Source organism: Anomaloglossus baeobatrachus, chromosome 11 (genome assembly GCF_048569485.1).
Source record: "Anomaloglossus baeobatrachus isolate aAnoBae1 chromosome 11, aAnoBae1.hap1, whole genome shotgun sequence".
NCBI lineage: Eukaryota > Metazoa > Chordata > Amphibia > Anura > Aromobatidae > Anomaloglossus > Anomaloglossus baeobatrachus.
Genome location: NC_134363.1, coordinates 19,075,266 through 19,101,819, shown reverse-complemented (window position 1 = coordinate 19,101,819; position 26,554 = coordinate 19,075,266). Strand labels below are relative to the sequence as shown.

General features: G+C 49.0%; 1 protein-coding gene across 1 annotated transcript in view; it reads left to right on the top strand.

Moving 5' to 3' along the window:
• Nucleotides 1-3,807, top strand: part of LOC142257071 (phospholipase A2 inhibitor NAI-like) — a 32,984-nt gene extending 29,177 nt beyond the window's left edge. The window contains exon 5 of the mRNA XM_075329133.1: nt 1,619-3,807. Within this exon, the coding sequence (XP_075185248.1) occupies nt 1,619-1,800 (182 nt within the window). The 3' untranslated portion in view covers nt 1,801-3,807. The remainder of the gene's footprint in view (nt 1-1,618) is intronic.
• The last annotated feature ends 22,747 nt before the right edge of the window (nt 3,808-26,554 follow it).

Sequence of the window (26,554 nt, the reverse complement as noted above, 5' to 3'; positions counted from 1 at the left end):
CATAATGTGATCCATGCTGGCTGCTGTTGGCTGCCAGAGGGGATCCACGCACATGTTAGCTTATTTGTACAGCTGATGTGTTCCTCGCAGGCACAAGTGGAACCACATTCCACTTGTGCCTATTAACCCCTTAAGTGGTGCTGTCAAAATGCCACAGTTTCATTCAATTGCCGATTGTAGAAATCTTCACTTACTTGGCCACACGGTGGTGCTGTGATGTGATCACAGTGAACCGATGGTTATCATGGTAACACATGGTTATGTGATGTGTAGCTCACATGACTCACTTCCTGTTTCACCAAACCGAGGACTGCAGGTTGCAAGAGGTCAGTTTTTCTGCTGATCTCAGCTGTGCAGCTGTGATCAATAAAAAGGAATGAGCGATCAGACAACTGATCCTTATAACCCCCTAGGGGAACTAGTAGAATAAGTAAAAAAAAACCAAAAAACTAAAAGCTAAAATCACCCCTCTTTTGCCCCATTGAAAATTAAAGGGTTAAAAAAATAAAAATATACACATTTGGTATTGCCGCTTTCAGAAATGCCTGATCTATCAATATATAAAATCAATTAATCTGATTGGTAAACGGTATATCGGCAAAAAAATCTAAACACCAACATTACACTTTTTGGTCACCATAAAATTTTCCACAAAATGCAATAATAGGCGATCAAAACATCTGCGTAAAAATAGTACCATTAAGAAAAGGTCAGCTCAAGACACAAAATAAAAGCCATCACTAAGCCATAAATACCGAAAAATAAGAACATTACGGTTCGTGGAAAATTGCGCAAAAACTGCGCCCCTTTTTTTGGGCAAACTTCTATTTTTTTTAAATCCCTTTAGATAAAAGTAATCCTATACATGTTTGGTGTCTACGAACTCGTACCGACTTGAGGCATCATACTGACACATCAGTTTTACCATATAGTGAACATGGGGAATAAAATCCTCAAACATGCAATCACACTTTTTGCAATTTTTCCGCACTTGGAGCTTTTTTTTGCCATTTTTTCGTACAATATATGTTAAAACTTATGGTTTCAATTTATTTAAAATTACAACTCATCCCGCAAAAAAAAAACCCTCATAGGGTAAGATTGACAGAAATAATGGAAAATAAAAAATCTACTTTGATGATGAAAACAAAGCTCTTGTCCGCCCCAAAATGGGGTTTTGCAGACCCCCTGGCTTGAATCGTATAGTGCACATGCTTGACCCCTGCTCCATTCATAATTAATGGAATTGATGGAAATAATGGAACCCTCCTCTTCCCAGTTTTCTCTGGATGCCCTACAAAGAATAAATGGCGTGTAGTCTGATTACGGGCACCTCCAGTCCTGTCAAGATGGGCTCCGCATAGAAGTTCAGAAACACTGTGAATGCCAGCAGCTAAACCCCTAGAAATCAGGGGTCAACTTCTAATTTTCATAGAACCCCTTTAAATGTTTCCTATTACATGAGCCCATTATTGACTTTTAGAAATCATTGTTATATTTCCAGGATATTTTATGCAGTATAGCTGTACTGGGATAGATTTCTTGTCAAAAATACCAGTCTTTATTGGTCATGTGGCCAAATGTTGTGTTAAATGAAAGTTTCTGTCTCCCTTTGCAGGACCAGACCCATCTGTATCAGCCTTGCGAGGGTGCGCAACTAAATCCTCCTGTGATATTGGAAGCTTCGGCAATTCCTCAAGCAACCTTAATTTTATCTGCACCAGTGGTGGCACAAGTGTCCATGAAGTTGTCTTGACTCCGGCCGTTGTGTGTCTCCTGCTGCTGAAATGGCTCCTCTAAAAGTCATCGTGGACTGTTTATTTGTTATATATATTATAACGTGTGCAGAATTATTAGGCAAGTTTTAGAGGATTTTTTTTATTATTGATCAACAACTATGTTCTCAATCACCCAAAAGGCTCATAAATATCAAAGCTTAATATTTTTGGCAGTTGGAGTGGGTTTTTTTAGATTTGGCTATCTTAGGAGGATTTCTGTTTGTGCAGGTAACTATTACTGTGCAGAATTATTAGGCAACTTAATAAAAACCGAATCTATTCCCATCTCACTTGTTTATTTTCACCAGGTAAACCAATATAACTGCACAAAATTTAGAAATAAACATTTCTGACATGCAAAAACAAAACCCCAAAAAATTAGTGACCAATATAGTCACCTTTCCTTCTGATGACACTCAGCAGCCGACCATCCGTAGATTGTCAGTTGCTTGATCTGTTTGCAATCAACATTGCGTGCAGCAGCCACCGCAGCCTCCAGACACTGCTCCCAGAGGTGGACTGTTTTCCCTCCCTGTAGATCTCACATTTTATGAGGGACCATAGGTTCTCTATGGGGTTCAGATCAGGTGAACAAGGGGGCCATGTCATTATTTTTTCATCTTTTAGACTTTTACTGGCCAGCCACGCTGTGGAGTAGTTGGATGCATGTGATGGAGCATTTTTCTGCATGAAAATCATGTTTTTCTTGAACGATACCGACTTCTTCCTGTACCACTGCTTGAAGACGTTGTCTTCCAGAAACTGGCAGTAGGTCTGGGAGTTGAGCTTCACTCCATCCTCAACCCGAAAAGGTCCCACAGGTTCATCTTTGATGATCCCAGCCCATACCAGTGTCCCACCTCCACCTTGCTGGCGTCTGAGTTGGAGGGGAGCGCTCTGCCCTTTACTGATCCAGCCTCTGGCCCATCCATCTGGCCCATCAAGAGTCACTCATTTCATCAGTCCATAAAACCTTTGAAAAATCAGTCTTAAAATATTTCTTGGCCCAGTCTTGAAGTTTTATCTTATGTTTCTTGTTCAGAGGTGGTGGTTTTTCAGCCTTCCTTACCTTGGCCATGTCCCTGAGTATGGCACACCCTGTGCTTTTTGATACTCCAGTAACGTTGCAGCTCTGAAATATGGCCAAACTGGTGGTAAATGGCATCTAGGCAGCTTCACGCTTGATTTTCCTCAATTCATGGGCAGTTATTTTGCGCCTTTTTTGCCCAACACTCTTCTTGCGACCCTGTTGGCTATTTGCCATGAAACACTTGATTAATCAGTGATCACGCTTCAAAAGTTTGGCAATTTCAAGACTGCTGCATCCCTCTGCAAGACATCTCACAATTTTGGACTTTTCAGAGCCAGTCAAATCTCTCTTCTGACCCATTTTGCCAAAGGAAAGGAAGTTGCCTAACAATTAAGCACACCTTACATAGGGTGTTGATGTCATTACACCGCACCCCTCCTCATTACAGAGATGCACATCACCTGATTTACTTAATTAGTAGTTGGCTCTCAAGCCCATACAGCTTGGAGTAGGACGACATGTATAACAAGCATCATGTGACCAAAATACTCATTTGCCTAATAATTCTGCACACAGTGTATATCTAATGCTTTTGGTAATTTTTCTTTCTTCAAATCGCATTCATCGAGTCTTGACTTGACTTGACTCAAGACTTTTTCTTTTTTTTTATTTCTTAATGACTTCTTCCTTTACTTTCAGAATTTGTACTAAAAGGTAAAGGTGGATTGACTGTAATGGCTTATAGTGCTTGTAGGCAATGCTTTTGAAGCTTTTGGAACCATGGATGTGGCCAGCCTCGGTGCCACCGGTGTCCTTTTTAATGTTGGAGAGGCAAAGCTGTGTCTGATTGGAGCATAGATCAGACGTAACGGGGGGAATTATTCATACAATGAAGAATAAGAACATTTGTAATGTCTGTTATACATCAAATCTGTAAGGAAAATAAAATAGTAAAAATACGGTATTTGCTTGAAATAAAAACATGTGATTTTAACATTATACTCTGTAGGGTTTGAAGTCAAAAATAAGAAAACAAGAAGGACTAGACCCAATCGGATCAGCAGGGCGAACAAACCCAAAGAGCCACCCCAAGAGTTTGAGACAGACACATGAAATATCAACCTGTATCTTGATACGCCACAAAGATTCCAAAAACCCATTGTCATTAGACACCGATACGACTTAAAAACATGAGAAACCTGAGTCGGTATCAAAAATATATTAATTTTTATTAGAATTTATACATACAAAAATTACAATTAAAATATTATGTTTATTATGTAATATAATCCCAGTCAAAAAAGGCTGTTCTACTTTATCTACTTAGGAGGTTATAATTTTGCTTGCTGCGCCTGTATGGGACGCCCCAGCGGCTTCAGGCGACACAGGTTACTGCACCTCGGCCGAGGTGCAGTATTCATTCTGTGTATGGAGGAGGTCATTCACCGGTGTACACCATAATACATACAACACACAGTTCAGGAGCTCTCCCACTGGGACTGGGCTAGGGTAGCAGCTGGTGGGTGGCCATCACGAGACATGGGACCTCTGGTCCACTAGCACAGCAACCCGGGAGGCGGGACACCACTAGGGGAAGTGAGGTGCAACATCACATATAGGCAATCGAGCCGGGACCACGGTCCAAGCAAGAGCAGAAAAGAGGAGAGGAAGTGTAGCAAGAGAACCAGGGGTCCGGAGCTGGAGTGCTCAGCCCAGGCTCTTAGGAAGAAGGGGGATTCCAGGGTGCACGGGAGTGCAGCAGGGACCCATGACCCCTTCTATGGCCCAGGAGCTGGGGTGGACGGAATACTAAGAGAAAGGACACACAGAAAGCCACACCGGCCTTGACCTCCGAGCTATCCGGGATCGTCTAAGGCCCATAAAAGTGGAGCCCTGCATTCCCAAAGATGGCGATACTTCAGTGAGTAAAGAACTTTGACTGCAACTTCTGTGTTGTCCCATCACTACCGGCGCCCTGACCATTGCGCCTCTGCGCCATAGGCAACTACTACTCTCAATGTCCCTGGAGCGCAGCTCTGCCTGTGGAGACCAACTATGCTACATCACACCATCTGTCCCAGTGAGCACCTCCTGCAGCCGCGGCACATAGATGGCCGCAAACCACAGGTGGCGTTACGAATAATCATTACATCCACTCTAGCCATTATCCTTTATTGACACCTCCAGGGTCACGGACCAAGGCCGATGTGACATCCCAAACCGACACCGGCACGGTGATGATTCACCTGCAAGACCCTTTCACACATTCAGTATTTCGCCGGATGCCTGATCTGGCACGCACGCAGTACAGTAGATTCATTTACAGTGGACGTGCGACACCATGAGGTTGTGTGCTTCATGCACAACCGTATTTGTCCACATAGTGTCGTGGGGGAAAAGGAAGAACAGTGCATGTGTGGCACCCTGTGGTTATATAGCCACAGTAACATCTGGTTGGTGGAGTAAGGGATTTTCACATTGGAAGTACTCACATACAACACTTTCCACCCCAGGCCTGAAGGGGGAGCTCATCAGTTTTATTTGTTTTTGTAAAATTTGTATTTCTTTTTAAGAATCTGATGTAATAAATTGTCATAGTTGTTAATGTTATTGTTTGAAAACTAGATGTCTCAGTCCAGGAGTACTGAAATTATCTAGGGGGAATGTGGCACCCTGCGGTTATGTAGTCACAGTAATATCTAGTTGGTGCAGTAAGAGATTTCCACCCTGGAAGAACTCACATATAACACTTTCCACCCCAGGCCTGAAGGGGGAGCTCATCAGTTTTATTAGTTTTTGTAAATTTGTTATTTCTTTTTAAGACTCTAATGCAATATTTGTCATAGTTGTTAATGTTATCGTTTGAAAACTAAATGTCTCAGTCCAGGAGTACTGAAATTAACTAGGGGGAATGTGGCACCCTGCGGTTATGTTGCCACAGTAACATCTGGTTGGTGCAGTAAGAGATTTCCACATTGGAAGTACTCACATACAACACTTTCCACCCCAGGGCTGAAGGGGGAGCTCTACTTAACTGACGTCAGACGTACTGGCTGATGTCAGTTGAAGTCTCCTAGAAATTCAATTGCTGGGGGCTGAGAGAGGCAGTTGAAACCGGTCGGGTCCAGTGCAGGACTGACAGAGGAAGCGACCTGAAAACGGTGCTGTGTTGGGCCAGGATCAGGGGAAAATGCCTAGCCGTGTGAGGGATCCTGAGTGAGGGTCGGAGGCAAGGCGAGACAGAGAAGGGGTGAAGCGACCAGTTTGGTACACCCCAGAAGAAACAACCCGGACACCGGAGTCCGAGTCTGCACAGGTTCAGTCAGGCCCAGCAGAAAAGTGTGGAAGGCGAGGGGGACGTCAGTCTCCACACAGAAACACTTTTAGCACTGCCATCAACAGACGCAGGGACCGCAGTAGAGTTAGTGGTGCCCAGCAGAACGGTTCATTACGCCTGCTATTGTGGCGCCCTGGACAAGCCAGGTCGTCACAGAAACAGCAACACCACATCCCACACCCCGGCTAGGCACACCGAAGTCAGACAAAAATCCTTGTTGCCTCCCTCCAGGGGCTGATGTCCACACCAGGGGGTGGAGCCAGGCGGTTGGCCCCACCTGCCTAGGAGTTCACAGTCCTGGAGGCGGAAAAAGGAGAGTCAGTGTAGTTAGAGTGTAGTTGAGGAGTGAAGTGGAGTAGTTGAGTGAAGTAGCAGTGGAGCAGACTGACCGTGTCCGGGTGCGTAGCCCGGGCACATACAGCAAGGTTGGCAGACAGTGGTGACCGTCTGCAGGAGAGGCCGATTGGAGTGAACCGTAAGGACCGGGGTCGGGAGGTGGCCCGCCGGTACCGGATCGGGGAACAAAGAGAAGCCAGCACCGTTCGGCAGGGCCTATGGACCCCGACCAGGCTTGGAGTCGCCGTAAAACCGGTCAAATCCGTTAGCGAAGGGAACCTCCTGGGTTTCCCAGCAGTCAATACCCGATAGAAGGCGACAGCTCACACCGTGAAGGGAAACACAGTCACCGCCAAGGCTACAGTTCCCAGGGCCAGAGCCTGCGGGCAAAAGGGGCTCCTTCAGCATCCACCAAGCTGGGGAGCGGGTTACAAGTGGGAAGCCATCAGTAGCAAGAACACATTCAAGGTGCAGGGAAAGACAGTTACCTCCAACCTACCGGGAGCAGAAACCACCGCAGCCGTCTGTGGGACCCATCCATCCAGCCGTGTGTTTTACCAAGAACTTTGCATTCGTCATTGGCTGAGTGAGTGCCACTGTGCCGTGCGGCACCGTGCTGTCCCCGCGACCCTGCACCTCACCAGATCCTGTAACCCACCTGTCACAAACCTCCCTTACTGGGCCCCGGGACAACCAACCCCCTACCCACGGAGGGGAAAACAACAACTACGCTGCTCCCTGCCATCGCTCCCGGAATCCCCGTCCAGAGCAGCGGTGGTGTCACAACCGCTCGAGTCCCCGGATCCGGCCCACCGCTCGAGCCACCGAGCAGCAAGCAGCGGCAGCAGCAGCCGTGCTGGACCCGAGCATGGTGAGCGCAGCGTACCTCCTCCCTGCCCGCGACAACTTGGCGTCACGAACAGGATCTTACCGTTCTGCCGTCTGGTAGAAGTTCGCCTTGTGTACCGCCGGAGGTGTCCAGCCGAAAATTTTGAGAAGCCGCCATTTTGGGCGCGAAAAGTCCGCGCTCGAGCGTCTCCTCGAGCAGTGGAGGCGCGAAAATCGAAACCCCGCCCCTGTGAAGGAGGAGTCGGAAAAAGACTAAGGGGGACGGATTGCGTCTGGCCGCATGTAGCTCGTGGCTAGAAAGGCAGGGACGCCAGGACCCTGCGGCCATCTTTTGGTTCCTGGAGAAGGCCGACGCAGCGATGCACCAACCGTCCAGCAGCACCGTAACCCCCGCGCCCGGGACCGCGGCGTGGGTGGAGGTCCGGACCACTCAGCTACAACAACGGCTGCAGATCCGTGTGCAGCTCCTCCTGGAGGAGTGGGAGGCCGACATGGCGGAAGTGGTGGCGGCTATAAGGAGACGCGAGGTGGAGGAAGACCTGGAGGAGCGGGTAAGAGACCCACGCCCCTGAATTCCGGAAGGATCGGCCACTGCGGCTGAGGGGCCCGGCACGCGCCCACTCAACCTGTTGCCTCCCCCGCTACCCGCACTAGTCGCTACCGCCCCGCCACTAGGCCCGCTACCCGCCCAACCGGTAGCAGTACCCCGCATGTCCGCCTAAGCGGACCGACCTGCAGCTGAGGCCCGTGACCGTGCAGCACCGTTCCTTTGGAAGACGCCAAAGGCCGAGCCCGTCGGTGAAGCTGTGCCGGAGGCACCGGTGGCCATGCCTGACCTCGTACCGGCCTCGGCGGCCCGTCTCATGCAGGTGGAGGTGGAGGCTCAGCGGGAGGGGATCCCTATGCCCGTTCCCTACACCTCGGCTGAGGTAGCGCCGGGTCGCCGCTGTGAGGCAGCACCCCAGGCCATGACACCGCGGGACCTTCCACCCAGATTGCCAGTAGTGGGCAGTGTCAAGGAGGTCTCGCGGGGCCCGACCCGTGCGCAGGGGCTCGCAGCAGCATCGTATTGAAACAGGGAGCCGTCCCCGCTGGGCCTGGAGATCACGGAGAGAGAGAAGAAGAAGTCGGAGCTGGTAGCCCGTGCAATCCACGAGAAAGAAAGTCTCCGTAGGGCCACCTTCCATGTCCGGGGCCCGATCCATGAAGGGCAAGTGAGGAGATTTGATGTCCGGAGAGGGTATGGCTTTATCTTCGAACCAGGTCTGGAGGCCGAGATCTTTGTGGCCCGGAGGGATGTGAATGGCCACTTACCGGAGGACCACCCAGGCCGCAATCTGTTACCAGGGGACCTGGTCACGTATACCCGGCACTGCGGGGAGAGGGGTTGGTTTGCTCTGGACGATAAACTGAGGGGCAGTCAAGAGGCCCGAGTAAAAGCCCAGCCTTCTCCCCCAGTCGACACCGTGGATCTGAAGTGAAGGCAGCGGTCCCTCCGTTGCAAGTTGTCCCCGTTGGGACCACCAGTACACAGTTAAAAGTTTTGAATGATAAGTGAATCAACCGAAGATGTTTACCTGATTGAGACCGTGATTGAACCGGCCGTTGCCGGCAACTAGTCCCCGTAGGGACTTCCTGCAACCGTTGCGTAGGAACTACTACGGACAGGCCCGAGAACTTGCAGGGCAACCACAAACTTGTGGATGTAAATATTTGTTTGGCTTAAACCGTTACCGCCTCCGGAGAGGCAGGTTTGGGAGGATGGGCCTGGAGGAAATGGATGGCCCAGGCCCGCCACTGCCGCAACCGGTGGCGATCCTCCGGGGGTCAGGGGTTCCCCATGGACGTGGGTCCCCTGACAGGGACAGTACCCGCTCGGGCAACTTGGTTCAGGACTAGGGTCAAGGGGTGCTGCCCACTTCTTAGGGGCAGCATCAGGGCCAGGTTGTTTGGGTGGGAGAAGAGCGGAAGCCGTAACAGTTTTAATAAAGTTTGACAACCATTAAGTAACATTAAAGTATGTACCTCCCGTTGTGGGAAGATTGAAAATGCTTATGTTTTATATGTGTTTTACTCTTTTTCAGTTAACAAACAAAAATAAAACCGGTGATGGACGGGCAGCCCGCGGACGGTCTGTATTTTACTAAGGGGGAATGTGGCGCCCTGGACAAGCCAGGTCGTCACAGACACAGCAACACCACACCCCACATCCCGGCTAGGTACACCGAAGTCAGACAAAAATCCTTGTTGCCTCCCTCCAGGGGCTGATGTCCACACCAGGGGGTGGAGCCAGGCGGTTGGCCCCACCTGCCTAGGAGTTCACAGTCCTGGAGGCGGAAAAAGGAGTCAGTGTTGTTAGAGTGTAGTTGAGGAGTGAAGTGGAGTAGTTGAGTGAAGTAGCAGTGGAGCAGACTGACCGTGTCCGGGTGCGTGGCCCGGGCACATACAGCAAGGTTGGTAGACGGTGGTGACCGTCTGCAGGAGAGGCCGATTGGCGTGAACCGTAAGGACCGGGGTCGGGCGGTGGCCCGCCGGTACCGGATCGGGGAACAAAGAGAAGCCAGCACCGTTCGGCAGGGCCTACGGGCCCCGACCAGGCTTGGAGTCGCCGTAAAACCGGTCAAATCCGTTAGCGAAGGGAACCTCCTGGGTTTCCCAGCAGTCAAGACCCGATAGAAGGCGACAGCTCACACCGTGAAGGGAAACACAGTCACCACCAAGGCTACAGTTCCCAGGGCCAGAGCCTGCGGGCAAAAGGGGCTCCTTCAGCATCCACCAAGCTGGGGAGCGGGTTACCGGTGGGAAGCCATCAGTACCAAGAACACATTCAAGGTGCAGGGAAAGACAGTTACCACCAACCTACCGGGAGCAGAAACAACCGCAGCCGTCTGTGGGACCCATCCATCCAGCCGTGTGTTTTACCAAGGACTTTGCATTCGTCATTGGCTGAGTGAGTACCACTGTGCCGTGCAGCACCTCGCTGTCCCCGCGACCCTGCACCTCACCAGGTCCTGTAACCCACCTGCCATCTACCTCCCTCACCGGGCCCCGGGACAACCAACCCCCTACCCATGGAGGGGAAAACAACAACTACGCTGCTCCCTGCCATCGCTCCCGGGATCCCCGTCCAGAGCAGCGGTAGTGTCACAACCTCACCACAACCGTGGGTGGCGTCACGGACAATAAATCCCCAACACCATCCCCCTTTTCACTCACGGGCGAGGAGCGCCGCTCGAGTCCCCAGATCCGGCCCACCGCTCGAGCCACCGAGCAGCAAGCAGCGGCAGCAGCAGCCGTGCCGGACCCGAGCATGGTGAGCGCAGCGTACCTCCTCCCCGCCCGCGACACTATACAAGTGAGAGACACAGGAGAGGTCAGGGTCAGGCTTAAAACAGCCCAGGACTTAAACACAGCAATATGGAGGCCTCAAAACTCACAGATGTGGAAATCCCAACTTCCACCTGACCACCTGGACTGTACCCTGGACTTATCCCTGCTAACATCAGTAAAGTTACAGAAAGAAAGACCCGGTGTGTGTGTGACAAGTATTGCTATCTAAGGTCCTGCTCTCACTACAGACTGTGTTTGCCTGAACATGAGGAGCCACATCTCAGTGGCCTTGAAGAGACTGATATCAAGACTGGTGTGGTAAGCTGTCTCCCTGTGGGTGAAATCTCAATCATTTTCCAAAGGTCCTGGAGTCCCGCTCCACCTGTGGGGAGCAATAATATCTCAACTGCGCTATCCCCATCTGCATGGGAAACACGCAGCACAGCAGTGACCCATATTGCCACAAAACCACAGGTGGCGTCAAAAACTTTATTCCACTGTAAATATAATCATCATCTTCTTTGTTTAAAGACACCGCCAGGGTCACAGAGTCGGGTCCTGCTACCGCTGACATCCCCGGACTAGACCGGCCCAATTCCCTGTATCACCTAAGGCCCTGGAGCAGGCGCGTGTCACAGGCATCCACATCCTAGTGGTTTAAGGATTACACTGAACTGGCCCCTTCCTGCCCATGTACTACCTACATTGGTATACCTTACCAGGACAGATGACTCAAAGCACATATGTATCGTACGTATTAAAAAGAAAAATAATAATTCCAAATTTAAGTTTGTGGGCCTCCCCTTCCCCCCAAAACCTACCCCCCCAAAAAAAAGGAATCAAGCTTCAACCTCATTCTTGAAGCATGACCCCTTCTTCTAAAGTGAAGGTCCATTCAGTCATGGATGTTGCAGCTGGTGGAGCACCAGATGATAATGTCTAGTAGGGTTTTTCTTATTTTTGGAGAGGATCATGATGACTTTTTCAGAGGGTATGTATATTTTCCAGCTTGGTAGTAGATGAGGAACAGAAATTCACTTAGTATGTTCCCCAAAAAAGGCCAAGTTGACAGTTTCTAAGAATGAAACTATATAGTGATGACTACGCTAAATTCAGCATAAAATTGCGGAAAAAAAAAAGTGTATATGAAATATATTTATAAATATATATACATATATATATATATATATTTATATCATAAATGTATGGAATGAGCCTTGCTACAAAAGCTCAAAGTCTACCGAGCAATAGTGCTAACTACCCTGTTGTATACCAGTGAGACTTGGACTGTATACAGGGGACATGCTATCAATTGAACCACTTCCACATGACCTGCCTCCATAGAATTCACAGGATCCGGTGGCAGGATAAGGTGCCGGACACTGAAGTCCTCTCCAGAGCAGCCCTACCTTCAATTCCCACCTCGCTGATGACAGCCCAGACACGCTGGACAGGAAATGTTAGTATGCAAGATCATCGCAACCCTAACCAGCTCCTCTATGGCGAGTTGTCAAAGGTTAGTTTCAGACGTCTGTGTTTCAGGTACGTGTGACATCCGTTTTTAACAAGGATACCACATGTACCCATGTTATTCTCTGGAGTTACTCACACAGCCATGTTTTCACACGGACCGTGTGGCCCCACTATTCCCTGCACGCACACACGGAGACATGTCCATCTATTCTCCGGCAGCATGGGTGTCACACGGATCACACACTGATGCGATCCGTTTGACATCAGTATGACATGTGTTGCGCCCCTGAACTCTTCAGGGTGATACAAGGTTCTACATCTCCACCAGGATGCAGGGCCTACCCCCTTAGGGACCCAGAACCCCAGTGCCAGTACCAACAAAAACCCAGGTAATCCCAGTTTCCCCCAACAATCTCCCATACAATGGTACCCAGCTAGGGTGGACCAATGAATGGCCGCCTAGAGGTGGAGCCACTCCAGTCCACTAGTTGACCAGGTGGTGGGTGCAGACTGTGGAGAGTAGTCAGTTGAGATTTGACAGCAGAGGTGTGAAGGTGGAAGTTTAGTGACGTCCCGACTCAGGTTGACGGGGACCTGGTACCCAGGAGAAGTAGTTGCCGGTGGAGTATGGTGGCGTACTCCCGGAACTACTCACCGATGGGGTACAGGACCCTAGGACAGGAAAAAGCTTCAAGCCGACCTGTTAACATCTGTACAGCAAATGGGACCATCAAGGACCTTGCTGACCCTTAAGAATCCGAAGACTCAGTAGCAAAGGGAGAACCGGGGACAGGACCAGAGACTTCAACCCCACAGGGTTCACACTACCATCAGGCGGACAGAAGTGGACAATCCACAGAATGGGGACCCCCCTGTTCTATACCACAGGGACCCACTTACCAGAGACAGGTGCAGGGGAAGAAGGTACCAGAGAACTAAACTGGCAATGGGACAAAGGGGACCTGGAGGTGAAACCAGCCGGCCTCAGGCAACTAGTTAACATCTTCAGAAAGTGAGTAAACCAGTTGCACTGAACATCTGTGTGGACTACCTTCTTCCTACACCCATCGCACCATACACCCTCTGGGGCAATACACTACTTGCGGAGGGACTATCATACTAGCTGCCAATACCATCAGCCCCAGTAGAGGTATTCTGCAGCGGTGGCTCTCTACACTTAGCCGAAACACCGCAAGTGGCGTCACATGTGAACATTATCATGTTCTCCCCTATAAATATCCCCATTACAAAAAGGACCAAGGGCACGGAACCGGGTAACGGCCACCACTGTGACATTCCCAAGACGTACACTGCCCGGAACCGAGTACCCCATATCCTTGAGTGCTACACATGTATCGGAGAAAACACGTGTCTGTGAAATAAGAAGATTTTCTATATTCACTTGTATCCAGTGGTGCATGTACCTCTGCCCAACTGGTCAGTTTTAGACCTACGGATACGGATACGAATGAAGGATTCTGTTATTATTATGTCATTAAATTGAAGGCCGCCGGGCTTGTGCCTAGATGGCGGAACAAGCTCACTAACTCGGACAGCACCAAAGAAGGCCAGGCTAAAGGCTAACGACAAGAGGGAGACCTCCCAGGGGTTCGAACAGACCTCCTTGCTGGCTTCAATTAACCTAATGAGGGTTGAATAAGAAATGGGGTATCTATTATCAACAGACGATCGGGATTTGGCCCAACCCTTAAGGGATTGGCGTATAATGAAGGATTTGGTAACGTCAGACCAACCCCTTAGCCTGAAATGAAATGAAATGCCAGATAAATGCCTCTGAGCTACGGAGGCCGAAAAACCCGAATTCTAAAGGTGTATTAAATATCGGAGTGTAATCTCAGTATGGGTGGAGCTGTCAAAACTGCTAATCCCAGGACCTGCAATTATTAACCACTGCTGCCATGCCTTACCATAAAGCTGCCACGTCGAAGGGGAAAAGGCCGTCCGAATCCACGCCATCATTTGATCTCTAGCAGGTCCCACAGCCAGGGAGGGCACAGGCAACCCTGCAAGCTGGCATTGGGTACGAGCCTCACAAAATCCTGCAAACAAGAGTTAGACAGTAAAAATGCTGAACGACTCCGGGAAGAAGGAACGTGTCGTGCTCTAATCCAGATGTTGTTTTGCATGCAGAGTAACACAAGGTGGCGAAGGAGAGCCAGGACAGGAAGGGATGGTGAAGATAGATGGTTAATACAATGGACCGTTCTGGGGTTCTCTAATTGGAAAGAAATATTACGGTTAGCTAGATGGTCATGCCGCAACTCAACGGCCACCACAATAGGGAACAATTCCAACAAGGGGGCATTACCAGAAAGGTCGGAGCTTTCCCAAGAAGGAGGCCAGGAGGAATGACACCATTGATTACCATAAATGGAAGAAAAACCAGATGGGGATGCATCAGTGACCAGCGATAGCTCCTGGTTAGATACTACAGGGCCCATAATGTAATTAGACCCGTTGAAGTTTGATAAAAATTGGGACCAAATCATGAGATCAGAATGCAAGGGTTTCGTGATCCTGATTCTGTGGTCTGGGCGTTTTGCCATTTTTGTAGACAATGAAAGACGTCTAGAAAAAGCCCTGCCCATTGGGATTACCCTGCATGCAAAAGCCAAAGATCCCAATAAAGACTGCATTTGCCGCAGAGTAACCTTCCTGACTGAACAAAATCCTTCGATCAATTGCAACATGGTGTGAATTTTTTGTGCTGGTAGCCTAAAGACCATAGCAGTGGTGTCAATTTCAATGCCCAAAAAAGACAAGACAGTGGTTGGACCCTCGGTCTTATCCTTTGCCAATGGGACACCAAACTTAACCATTAGACCTATGAATGTGTCCAACAATGTTCTACAGGCGTCTGAATCCTTGGAGCCAATGAATAGAAAATCGTCCAGATAGTGCGTGACGAATTTTGAGCCTGTCTCATAACGGACTACCCATTCAAGGAATGAACTGAAAAGTTCGAAATAGTGGCATGAGATAGAGCATCCCATGGGTAGGCAAGCATCATTGAAATAGCTACCTTCCAGGAAACAAGCTAACAGGTGATAGCAGTCTGGGTGAACCGGTAACAATCGGAAAGCCGATTCAATATCAGTTTTAGCTAACAATGCAGATGGACCAGACTCGCGTATGAGGGCAATTGCACTGTCAAAGGACGCATAGGATACCGAGGCATCCTCAGGAGGGATACCGTCATTTACTGACTCGCCATGGGGATAGGAAAGGTGGTGTATTAAGCGATATTTTCCAGTTTCCTTTTTTGGTACAAGGCCGAGGGGAGAAACTCGCAAATTGGAAAAAGGAGGGGTTGTAAATGGGCCCTCAAACCCTCCTATTGAAAGCTCCTTGTAAACCTTTTCCCTTAAAATCTCTGGGTGTTTCCTGGCTGACGTAAGGTTATTGGCAAAGATGGGGGATTTAGACAAGTTAAACGGTATGAAAAAAACAAAAGAAAAACCAAACCTGATCTGACTAGCAGCAACTTTATTGGGATACTTGTCTAGCCAAGGGGACATCTCAGCTACCCTCACCGGGGTCTTTTTGATCATGTTTCCCGCTTTTTCCAGGAAGTTTTGACGGGGGGCGAGGGCATTTAATGGCTGAATGTGCTCCGCCACAAGCGGAGCACTCATGTTTGTATTTACATAACCCGAAGAAGCGGCAAAGGCCCTCATTAAACAACCAGCACGCTACTGGACGGCGCACGGCCACTGCGCCTGGACCTTGTGAAGATCCCGGCACAGTGGCCGTGGATTGAAAGGGATGGGATTTCTTTTGAATGGTCATTAAACGAAGCCACGAATCTGTCGCCCTTACTCCCCAGCCAATTTCTGGATTAAGGCCGAGGCGGCGGCGAAAATCCTCATCATACCGCCACCAGCCAGAACCACCATGTGTCTTATATGAACTATAGATGAGGTCTTGATAAATGAACATCTCAGAGCAACGCTCTGGGTGTTTCTGTCCCATAATGCAGCCAAGTACTGAAAAGGCCTGCAACCAATTATTAATTGTTTTTGCTATTCTAGGCTTTCTATCATATGACTTTTCCGTGAAAAACCTGCGTTCCTTATCAACAGTATGTTGGTCAGGAGAAATTAGAGACCATATATCAATATAAGTGTTGTCCCAGATTTTTTGTTTGAGAACGTCTTCTACATGAGAACCTAGCGGGGTAACCCCGCAGAAAAAGGAATCCTTGTGTATACTTGCCTGAGGGGGTTGTGGTGACTGAGACAGCATTGACAAACCCTGCTTAGTCAGATGATCTGCCAAGGCCTTCAGGACCGGCGGTAATGCTGAACTGTCTAAAACCCCCCAAGCCTCCGTGAACTTACCAGATGCTGAAGTGGATGCCATCCCTGGGGGAATCGCCGATGATACACCACCGCTGACGTGGGAAGGGGCATCCCTCACATCCCCGGGCATTTCAGTAGTAGACGGTGCTCCTTGCGTCCCCACAGGCTGCGCCACAGATGTCCGTGCACGCTCAGCAGTCGCTCTCGAGACACTTGACCCCTCTGATGACGTAGAGGGAGAGCGCCACCTGGAGGACCTGGAACGGTGACTTCTACCAGACGAGCGTGAACGGCAGCTTCTGCGCGTACGGGAGGAATTCCGTGAAGAATGCCTCGAGCGCCTCCTGTGATCCGGCGAGCGGCGCTGACTATGCCGATCTGACCGACGCGACGCAGAGTGAGGGTGGGACTGATCACTGGATAGGACATAAGCGGGACCCCTGGTGTCTGCAATGATTTGAACATTGGGCATAAAAAGTTGTGGATTAACATGTGAAGCAGGGGGAAGCTGCAGCAACTGGGGGGTCAAGGAAGGTGGTAAACTGAATGCAGCTACAGCTTGGCCATCAAGGGTTAATTGTGAACTCTGCTGACCAGGAGTAGTATGCAGAGCAAGGGGGGGGGGGGTTAGGGTTGGAGGAGGGTACTATTTGTGGCCCTTGGGTTAGGGCTACAGACTAATCAGCAGACACAGAGCCTGAAGCCTCTCCAGAAGAGGAGGCAGAGGTGTTATTATTGCCCATGGCAGGATATAAGGGGTTAATGTAACACTGCCGTTGTATCAGTGAACTATAAGTGCTGGGAGCTGTAGAGGAGGTGAGGGGAGGTGACCTAAACTGTGCTGTGGAAACAGCAGGAAGGGGGGCTGAGGGAGCGACACTCAAGGGGACTGTATTACAGCCTGCTGCAGCTGCTGGAAGCAGGGAAGGAACAGAGGACCCACGTGGAGCAGAGGACGCCTGAAAATCCGACCGAAGGGGGTAAGATGGCGGCGCTGGGAAGAACGCTGGCTCACGTGAGAGAACTGGAGGGGAAGTGGGCGTGGCCAAAGTCCGCTCTCTGCTGCTGCAACCTCCAGAAACAGAGACCGGGTGTGCAGACGGGCTGAATCTGTTAGGGGGGCGGGAGCGTCGGGACGAGCGGCGGCCTCGCGGTACAGCACCCGGGGGAAAAGACATTTCCCCAGCAGGCACTGCAGAGCTTGTCAATGCATTCCCTAACTGTGACTGAGGACAGCTGAGCTCCGCAAATAAACGGGCCAGCCATCCCTCACCTTCCTGACGCGCATGGGCCCGCAGCGTCTCAATGATCTGTGGGTCCATCGGTTTTTCTCCTGCTTCCACCGGGCAGAGGCACGAGCTGCTGCCGGATCCTGGAATCCCCCAGGGGAAGAGGGAGAAACCCCACCCCCGACTCCCTATATATAGGAAAGGGGCACGTGATATAATGGGGCTCAAGGGCTAAGGAGGAGCTGGGAGGAGTCCCCCCCCCAGGGAGAGCAGGATCCAGGGAGGTGGACGAGGCTGACAATTAACAACAGCAGCAGGATTAACCCCTTGCTGCACAGTCTAGGGCAGTATCGTTAACCACTACACCGCCCTCCTGAATTTTGACTAATCAGTTGGGGTCTGAATACTCTACCACCAGCAGCACTATACAGACTAGAGTATAGAAAAGCAGTTTTGGATTGAGCTGTGCAGTATACAGTGGTGTGTGGCTTTTTTTTTGTGTGTGTAATGTGGTATCAGAAGACACAATTTGCAATAGCGTAACAGAGTGTAAGGAAGTGTGGCGCCCTGGACAAGCCAGGGGCCACAGGTAACAACACACACACACCCCCACCCCCAGCAGTTTCACAGCAGACATCCCCAGTGAAACTTGATTCCTTTCCTTGGGCTCAGACTGACACACCAGGTGGGCGGAGTCAGGAGATGGAGACGCCCACCCAGGAGTTAGTGGGCCTGAGGCAGGAAACAAGCCCAGTTAAGTTCAGGCGGAGGAGGAGAGAAGAGGTCTGCAGAGAGGCAGACGCAGACTGGGGCTTAGGATTGGAGCCTAGGGCCCTCGTGCAGCAGAGAGTCAGGCAGACGGTAGTGGCCGTCTGCAGGGAGCCGGGGAGACAGCTGGTGGACCCATAGGTAGCCGGGGCTGGGCGGTGGCCCACCGGTACCAAACCGGGGAGCCAGCTGGAAGCCGGAGCGCAGGAGGAGTGTGCACGGAGGTGGAAGAAAGGACTTACACCACCAAACTGGGTCAGGGGAGAAACAACAACCGCAGCCGTCTGTGGGCACCTGTCCATCCAGCCGAGTGTTTTACCAAGAACTGTGTCAACGTCTCAGGCTGAGTGAGTACCACCGTGCCGTGTGGCACAGCGCTGCCCCCGCGACCCTGCACCTCACCAGGCCCCGCACCCGGCCTGCTATCCATCCCTACCCCATCACCGGGCCCCGGTACAACCATCCCCCTACCCACGGAGGGGAGGAATAACAACAAAGCTGCTCCCTGTCACCGCTCCCGGGATCCCTATACAGAACAGCGATGGTGTCCACACAATCACCACAACCGTGGGTGGCGTCACGGACAACAATAAATCCCCAAAACCAATCCCCTTTTCACTCACGGGCGAGGAGCGCCACTCGAGTCCCCGGGATCCGGCCCATCGCTCGAGCCACCAAGCAGCAGAGGCCGCAGCAGCAGCGGCAGCCGGACCCGAGCAGTGGGAGAGCGCGGCGTCCCCTCCTGCGCCCGCGACAACTTGGCGTCACGAACAGGATCCTACCGCTCTGCCGTTTGGTAGAGGTGCGCCTTGTTACCGCCGGAGGTGTCCGGCCGAAAGTTTTGCAAAGCTGCCATCTTGGGCGCGAAAAACTTCCCGCTCGAGCGTCTTCCCCGAGCAGGAAAGGCGCGAAAGTGGAGCCCCGCTCCCTGAAGAATGAAGTGCTAAAAAGAAGCTAAGGGGGAAGGGATGGCGTCCGGCCGCATGTGAACCGCGGCTGTGGAAGCAGGGACGCCAGGACTCTGCCAGTGTTTGGTTCCTGGAACACCGCTGCACGAGATGTCCCGTCCGTCCGGCACCGCTGAAACCTCAGTGCCCGCGGCCAACGCCCCGACCGACCCGTTACCCCTGTCACCGGTAGCGGAGTTCGCAGCGTCTGTGAGGGAGGGCCCAGGCCTTACCATCGTCACCGCCCTGCCACCGGTCCCGGCTTCCATCCCAGCCGCACCGCCGATGACGACGGCCCCGGCAGTCCGCCTGGCCGCGACGGAGATGACGACGGCTCCGGCAGTCTGCCCGGCCGCAACGGCAGCGAAGCACCCATCCTGTTAACTATCTGGGCAGCCTGGTTCTAGACTGGGGTCAAGGGGTGCTGCCCACTTCTTAGGGGCAGCATCAGTGCCAGGTTGTTTGGGTGGGTGACTGAAGGACCCGTTCCACTGTTATTATTAAAAGTGTTTGATTACTGTTGCAACGTTAAAGTAATGTGCATCCCGTTGTGGGAAGATTGAAAATGCTTGTGTTTAATGTTTTAATCTTTTGCAGTTTAAAAAAGAAAAATAAAACCAGTGATGGACGGGCAGCCCGAGGACGGTCTGCATTTTGCTAAGGGGGAATGTGGCGCCCTGGACAAGCTAGGGGCCACAGGTAACAACACACACACACCCCCACCCCCAGCAGTTTCACAGCAGACATCCCCAGTGAAACTTGATTCCTTTCCTTGGGCTCAGACTGACACACCAGGTGGGCGGAGTCAGGAGATGGAGATGCCCACCCAGGAGTTAGTGGGCCTGAGGCAGGAAACAAGCCCAGTCAAGTTCAGGCGGAGGAGGAGAGAAGAGGTCTGCAGAGAGGCAGATGCAGACTGGGGCTTAGGATTGGAGCCTAGGGCCCTCGTGCAGCAGAGAGTCAGGCAGACGGTAGTACAATATATATACTCCGGCACACTCTGAGAAAATGCAAAAGAGAGTCCAATATGATGCTCAAAAATTGTCTTTATTATAAACGTAAGATTGTCCGACGTTTCAACCCGATTAGGGTTTTCTTCAGGGACTAATGTACAATAACAGAAAAAAGAAAAAATCACAGGTCACAATAATACACAAATGTTACCCAATCACAATATGTATTGCCCATGAAGGGGGAAACAAGGGGGGAAAAACAGGGGGGATATTCATCATGAAAACAGTCTATTAATTATGAGCATTCCATAGAGAAAGTACATGAAAATCACCCATGGAAAAGGATACATACAACTGAGACAATCCTCCCAGATGGGGGTCAATGCAACATGTTTATAAAAAATCAGAGAACTGAAGGTAAAGACATACCTATGAAAGCTAGAACTAGATTTCTTAAACGAGCACCAAAAACTCGGTGGGTGGACCGACTAATGGTATCCGTAAAGGTACTATGAGGATGAAACATGAAATGTTAGTGTTACAAATGATAATGAAGGAAAAAAAGGGAGTAATAAGAAATAATATACAAGGTTATATCTAGGGTATACCTAAATAGGACCAGTGGTAAGGTCAAGACTCCAAATCAAGTGGACATTGAAGTGAAGGAACAACCTTCACCGCTCTGGGGAATAAGATAAAGGAGACAACATATCCATTTACTATAAGTGTTTTGAGTCAAGACCTGAAAATATATAAGTTCGAAGGAAGGGCGTACCTTACAGATGTGCTAGGTGTATCAATCCCTCAGGGGTCATGAAGCAAAGTAGTTCTAGAGAGTGAATTGTGAAAAGAGTATGGGAGAGCATTTGAATATAAATGGTACAAAATATGTGAAAGCTTTCTCATAATGTATTTCTCATCGGGGGGAGTATACCTCATGGGTGAAATCAGTGTAAAAAAAGGGAGAAGGTCCAGGACCACATCCAGATCTGTCTGACTTATGTGAGTGGATGGTTAATGCTATGATCTACAAGATTTTAAAAGAAAGGGGTTAATACTGAGATATCACAGAGATTCGGATTAATCAAGACAAGATTCATATTACCTACTGACTAAGGAATGGGCTTCTACGTGGTTTTTCAGGAATTTGAAAAAAAGAGGTGAAACACAACCAACCTCCTATGACAAGCAGATCCGGATTATGTTGTGTCCGTCCAAGATCCAAAGATATGTCTATGTTTAATAAACTGAAGAAAACATATATGAATATGCAAAACTGTGGTATATATTATGGTATTTTTCTTTTCCAATATGAGAGACTCCATCCTACCTTATATAGTAATGGTGCTTAAATGCAGGTAAGGCTGCCCTTGTGGTGTGGCAAGGCTGTAATCTACATATATGTCCGTTGTAGATGGGACGGAGGCTGTGATATGTAGAAAAAGGAGTAAAACATGTGTGGTCGTGCAAGTCATTAGACTAGGGGGCATACGAGATGGTGGACATGACATACCTGACCTAATGTCATCTGCGTATAAGGTAAAATTGGGAGCGGGCCAAAGGCTCTGTGGAGAGTAGAGGAGAGGGTTAACAGTAAACGAAAAATAGTAAAGAGCAAACGGAGGAAAGAAAAGAGGACCAAGTCAGTTAGGGTGAAATATAGAGCTCACCTAACATACCTTAATGGAGGGTGCAGATATATATCAGCCACGTGTAGGGCGCCAGACGCCATGTGTGCTGGGTGCTGGGTATTTATGCATGGCCAGGAAGACGGAGCTTCCAATGTGGGGTGGGCCATACACGTCACACGCCTCGCTGACGTGCGCCGACGCGTGGACGTCATGAACCGCGCATGCGCGGTCCGACGCCGCAGTTGCAGCGTCAGTCCCGCGCATGCGCGGGAGACAAAGCCCACATGCCAGCGTGTGAAAGGAGTGGGTGTTGGTGTGTCAGATGTCACGCGCACGCGCGGAGACATACTTTACAGCGGCATCTCCACGCGTGCGCGGAAGACAGACACACTTAGGATAACGTAATGTCCTACGCGCGTGCGCGTAGGGTGCCGTGGCCGGAGCGCGCATATCGGGGCAAGGCGCCATAGGGGACGCCGTGCACCGAGAGCGCGCATGGGACAGGAGACCCCGCGCACGCGCAGTGAGAAGGAACCATACAAACCGGGTGTAAGTGCTGATTATATTCCCCGAGTGGCGCATGTGAAGAAGGTGTATTCAGAAGTTTTGGGTGACCTAAGGAAAAAGAAAAAAGGATTAGAAAAGCAAGATATTCACCCTAATCATGCTCCTGTGAATAAAGATTAAAGGAAAATACTGCCATTCATTTTATTATGTTACATGTTATTAGGAAACACTTCTAACTGATCACATCATACTCTCGATTCAATCCATGTGGTTCTAAAGTTCTCAAAGTGTGGATCCAGTATGCCTCACGTTGTTTCAGGACCCTTATCCTATTGCCACCCCTCCTTATAGGGGGTATGTGTTCTAAAATCTGGTATTTAAGTTGTGCTATTGTGTGTTTGAATGTGACAAAATGATGTGGAATAGGCAATAGGGTCTGTTGGCAACGGATGGTGGATTTATGTTTATTAATGCGGTCTCGGACATGTTGGGTTGTCTCTCCAACATATCCGAGACCGCATGGGCACTTTATGAGATATACTACAAATGAAGAATCACATGTTAAGTAATCCCGAATGTGAAACACCTTACCGGTGTGTGGATGAGTGAATGTGTCCCCCCGGGTTAGATTATTGCATTGCAAACAATGTAAGCAGGGGAAGTTGCCAACTTTAGGAGTCCCTAAAAAAGTTTGTCGTGATGTGCTGGTAGTAGATCCTATATCAGCCCGTACTAGATTGTCTCTAAGATTCTTAGGACGCTTGTGACAGAACAACGGGAGTTGAGAGAACTCGGAAACTGCGGGATAGGCAGTTTGAAGTAATGGCCAGTGATGTGCAACAATACCCTTGATTAACGGTGAAAAAGGATGGTATGTATTCACGCATGCTACTCGAGGCTGTTTAGACCTGGTAGTATCTAATCGCGATGTGCGGTTATTAGCTATGTGAGCGGGATAACCTCTGGATATGAATTTTGAACCCATTTCCTGTAACCTCAATTCACGTTTTTCGGGATCTGAGACGATTCTTTCCACTCGCTTGTGTTGCGATATGGGAAGTGCTTTCTTGGTATGAGCTGGATGACAGCTAGTGAAATGCAGTAAACTATTTCGGTCAGTGGCCTTTACAAAGAGATCCGTCTCAATGTGGCCCGCAGGAGAAAGATATATCTGAGTATCAAGAAAGCTGATGGTATGGGGATCCTGATGTATGGTGAAATTGAGACCTGGTCTATAGGTGTCAAGCTGGTGGAAGAACTCATCCAGGGTAGAGGAATCACCGTGCCAGATCATGAAAATGTCATCAATGAATCTTTTCCATATCACTGAATGTTCTTTCCATAGTGAGTTCTCATATACATAGAGGGCCTCAAAGTGTGCCATGTAAATATTAGCATACGGTGGTGCCATATTGGACCCCATCGCTGTGCCCCTGCATTGTAAATAGAATGTATCTTCAAACATGAAAAAATTGTTTCCCAATATTATATGGATGAGGTCCATACAAAAGGAGTGCTGCGCAGTGGTGAAAGTGTTTTGTGATTCAAGGAACCAGTCCACTGCTTGTATCCCATCAGCGTGTGCTATACTCGTGTACAAACTGTTGACATCTAGTGTAACCAGTAGACAATTAGATGGGATGTCTGTGAGTGAACGTAAGTGACCCAGAAAATCGGAGGTGTCTCTAAGATAGGAAGGTATGGTAGGGATCAACGGTGTTAAAATCCTATCCACGGTGATAGCCAGAGGGGACAACACTGAATCAGTGGACGCTACAATAGGGCGGCCAGGTGGTGACTGAAAATTCTTATGAATTTTGGGCAGAGTGTAAAACACTGGTATGACAGGATCTGTTTTAATGAGGAATTCAGCCAATTTATTATCTATACTTCTCTGTGATAGATGGTAATCAACTAAATCTTTGATCTTAGCTTGTATGGCTTTAGTGGGATCCATAGGGATGGGTAGATATGTATGCCTGTCTTGCAGTTGTCCTTGAATTTCCGAGATGTAATGGGTTTTGTCAAGAACCACTATCGCTCCACCCTTATCAGCTGGTTTGATGATAATATGGGTGTTGTCCCTGAGTGTACGGATGGCCCTATGTTCCTCCGGTGTGATATTACTCCTCACTTTGTAATCACCCCTCTCAATGGACTTCAGTGTCATCTCAATGTCCTTAGAGACTAGTGCAATATAGGTCTCTACAGGGTGATAATTCTTAGGTGGATTAAACCTACTGGGATGTCTTAAATTGAGGTTGTGTAATGCAAAGATACCAGGGGTGTCGTCCGAACTGGGTACAACCGTGGAAATGTCAGGGTTAGAAAAGTGGACTTTCAGACGTAGGGTACGGTAGAAACGTCTAAGCTCCTGGTCTAATAGGAACGAGTCAAACGGAGGAGTAGGGCAAAATGTAAGGCCTTTCTGCAGTACCTGTGTTTCTGTAAAGGAAAGGTTATACGAAGAAATATTAAACACCAAATTTCTCATACCTGAGAACGTGTCTGTACCCGGTGTGGTGTGTACGCCTTTCCTCTTCCCCCGTCTGGTCGCCCTCTTACGGATTGTCTTTGTTCTAAAAAATGGGGCGGTCGGGAGAAGAAAGAATCACTGTCCGAACCTGAGGAGGCAGAATAACGTGAAGGACCGGAGGATCCCGCTGGGCGTCTCGAGAAGTTGTCAAATGACCGCCACCTATAGACTCGGTCCCTGGAATAGTCCTCCTGATCACGGACAAACTTCTGGCGCTTCCTTTCTTGTAGCGTCCTCTTAAATTCCAAAATTGTCTCTTGGGTCTTCTTATGGATTTTGTCCCATTCAGTGCTAGGCAAACAGTTAGTGAGTTGGTCCTCAATGGAGCGAATCTTTGGTCCAAGTTCCTCTATCTCCTTCTGTAGGAACTCTATGGTCAAAACAATAATGTCCATTGAACATTTATTTAATATACTCTCAAATTTAGAGCAATAATCGGTATTTTCAGAAAAAAGGGTAGGTCGTAATGATACCCTCAGACCCCTGGGTATACGCTGTACTTTATGATACTGTGCCAATGTGGCACAATGTAATTCAAATGCAGTCCGTTTTCTAAGTTCCTTTTCGTAATCGCGGGTGCGAATCTCCTCTGTGGGTGTAGACAAAAAAGAATCTGGAATCATAACTTTCGACAGTATGTCAGTAACTTCAGTAGCTCCATAGGAAAAAGTGGAAAAAGACATGAAGAAATGCTTTGAAGGCAAAAGGATGTCAAATTAGGGTGGATGGGAGCTCAGGTCAAAAAAAGTAATATATAGAGAGATTAAACCTGGCTCAACCTATCGTAATTGTGGGTGCTCTGGAGAAAAAAACAGTCCATACAATATATATACTCCGGCACACTCTGAGAAAATGCAAAAGAGAGTCCAATATGATGCTCAAAAATTGTCTTTATTATAAACGTAAGATTGTCCGACGTTTCAACCCGATTAGGGTTTTCTTCAGGGACTAATGTACAATAACAGAAAAAAGAAAAAATCACAGGTCACAATAATACACAAATGTTACCCAATCACAATATGTATTGCCCATGAAGGGGGAAACAAGGGGGGAAAAACAGGGGGGATATTCATCATGAAAACAGTCTATTAATTATGAGCATTCCATAGAGAAAGTACATGAAAATCACCCATGGAAAAGGATACATACAACTGAGACAATCCTCCCAGATGGGGGTCAATGCAACATGTTTATAAAAAATCAGAGAACTGAAGGTAAAGACATACCTATGAAAGCTAGAACTAGATTTCTTAAACGAGCACCAAAAACTCGGTGGGTGGACCGACTAATGGTATCCGTAAAGGTACTATGAGGATGAAACATGAAATGTTAGTGTTACAAATGATAATGAAGGAAAAAAAGGGAGTAATAAGAAATAATATACAAGGTTATATCTAGGGTATACCTAAATAGGACCAGTGGTAAGGTCAAGACTCCAAATCAAGTGGACATTGAAGTGAAGGAACAACCTTCACCGCTCTGGGGAATAAGATAAAGGAGACAACATATCCATTTACTATAAGTGTTT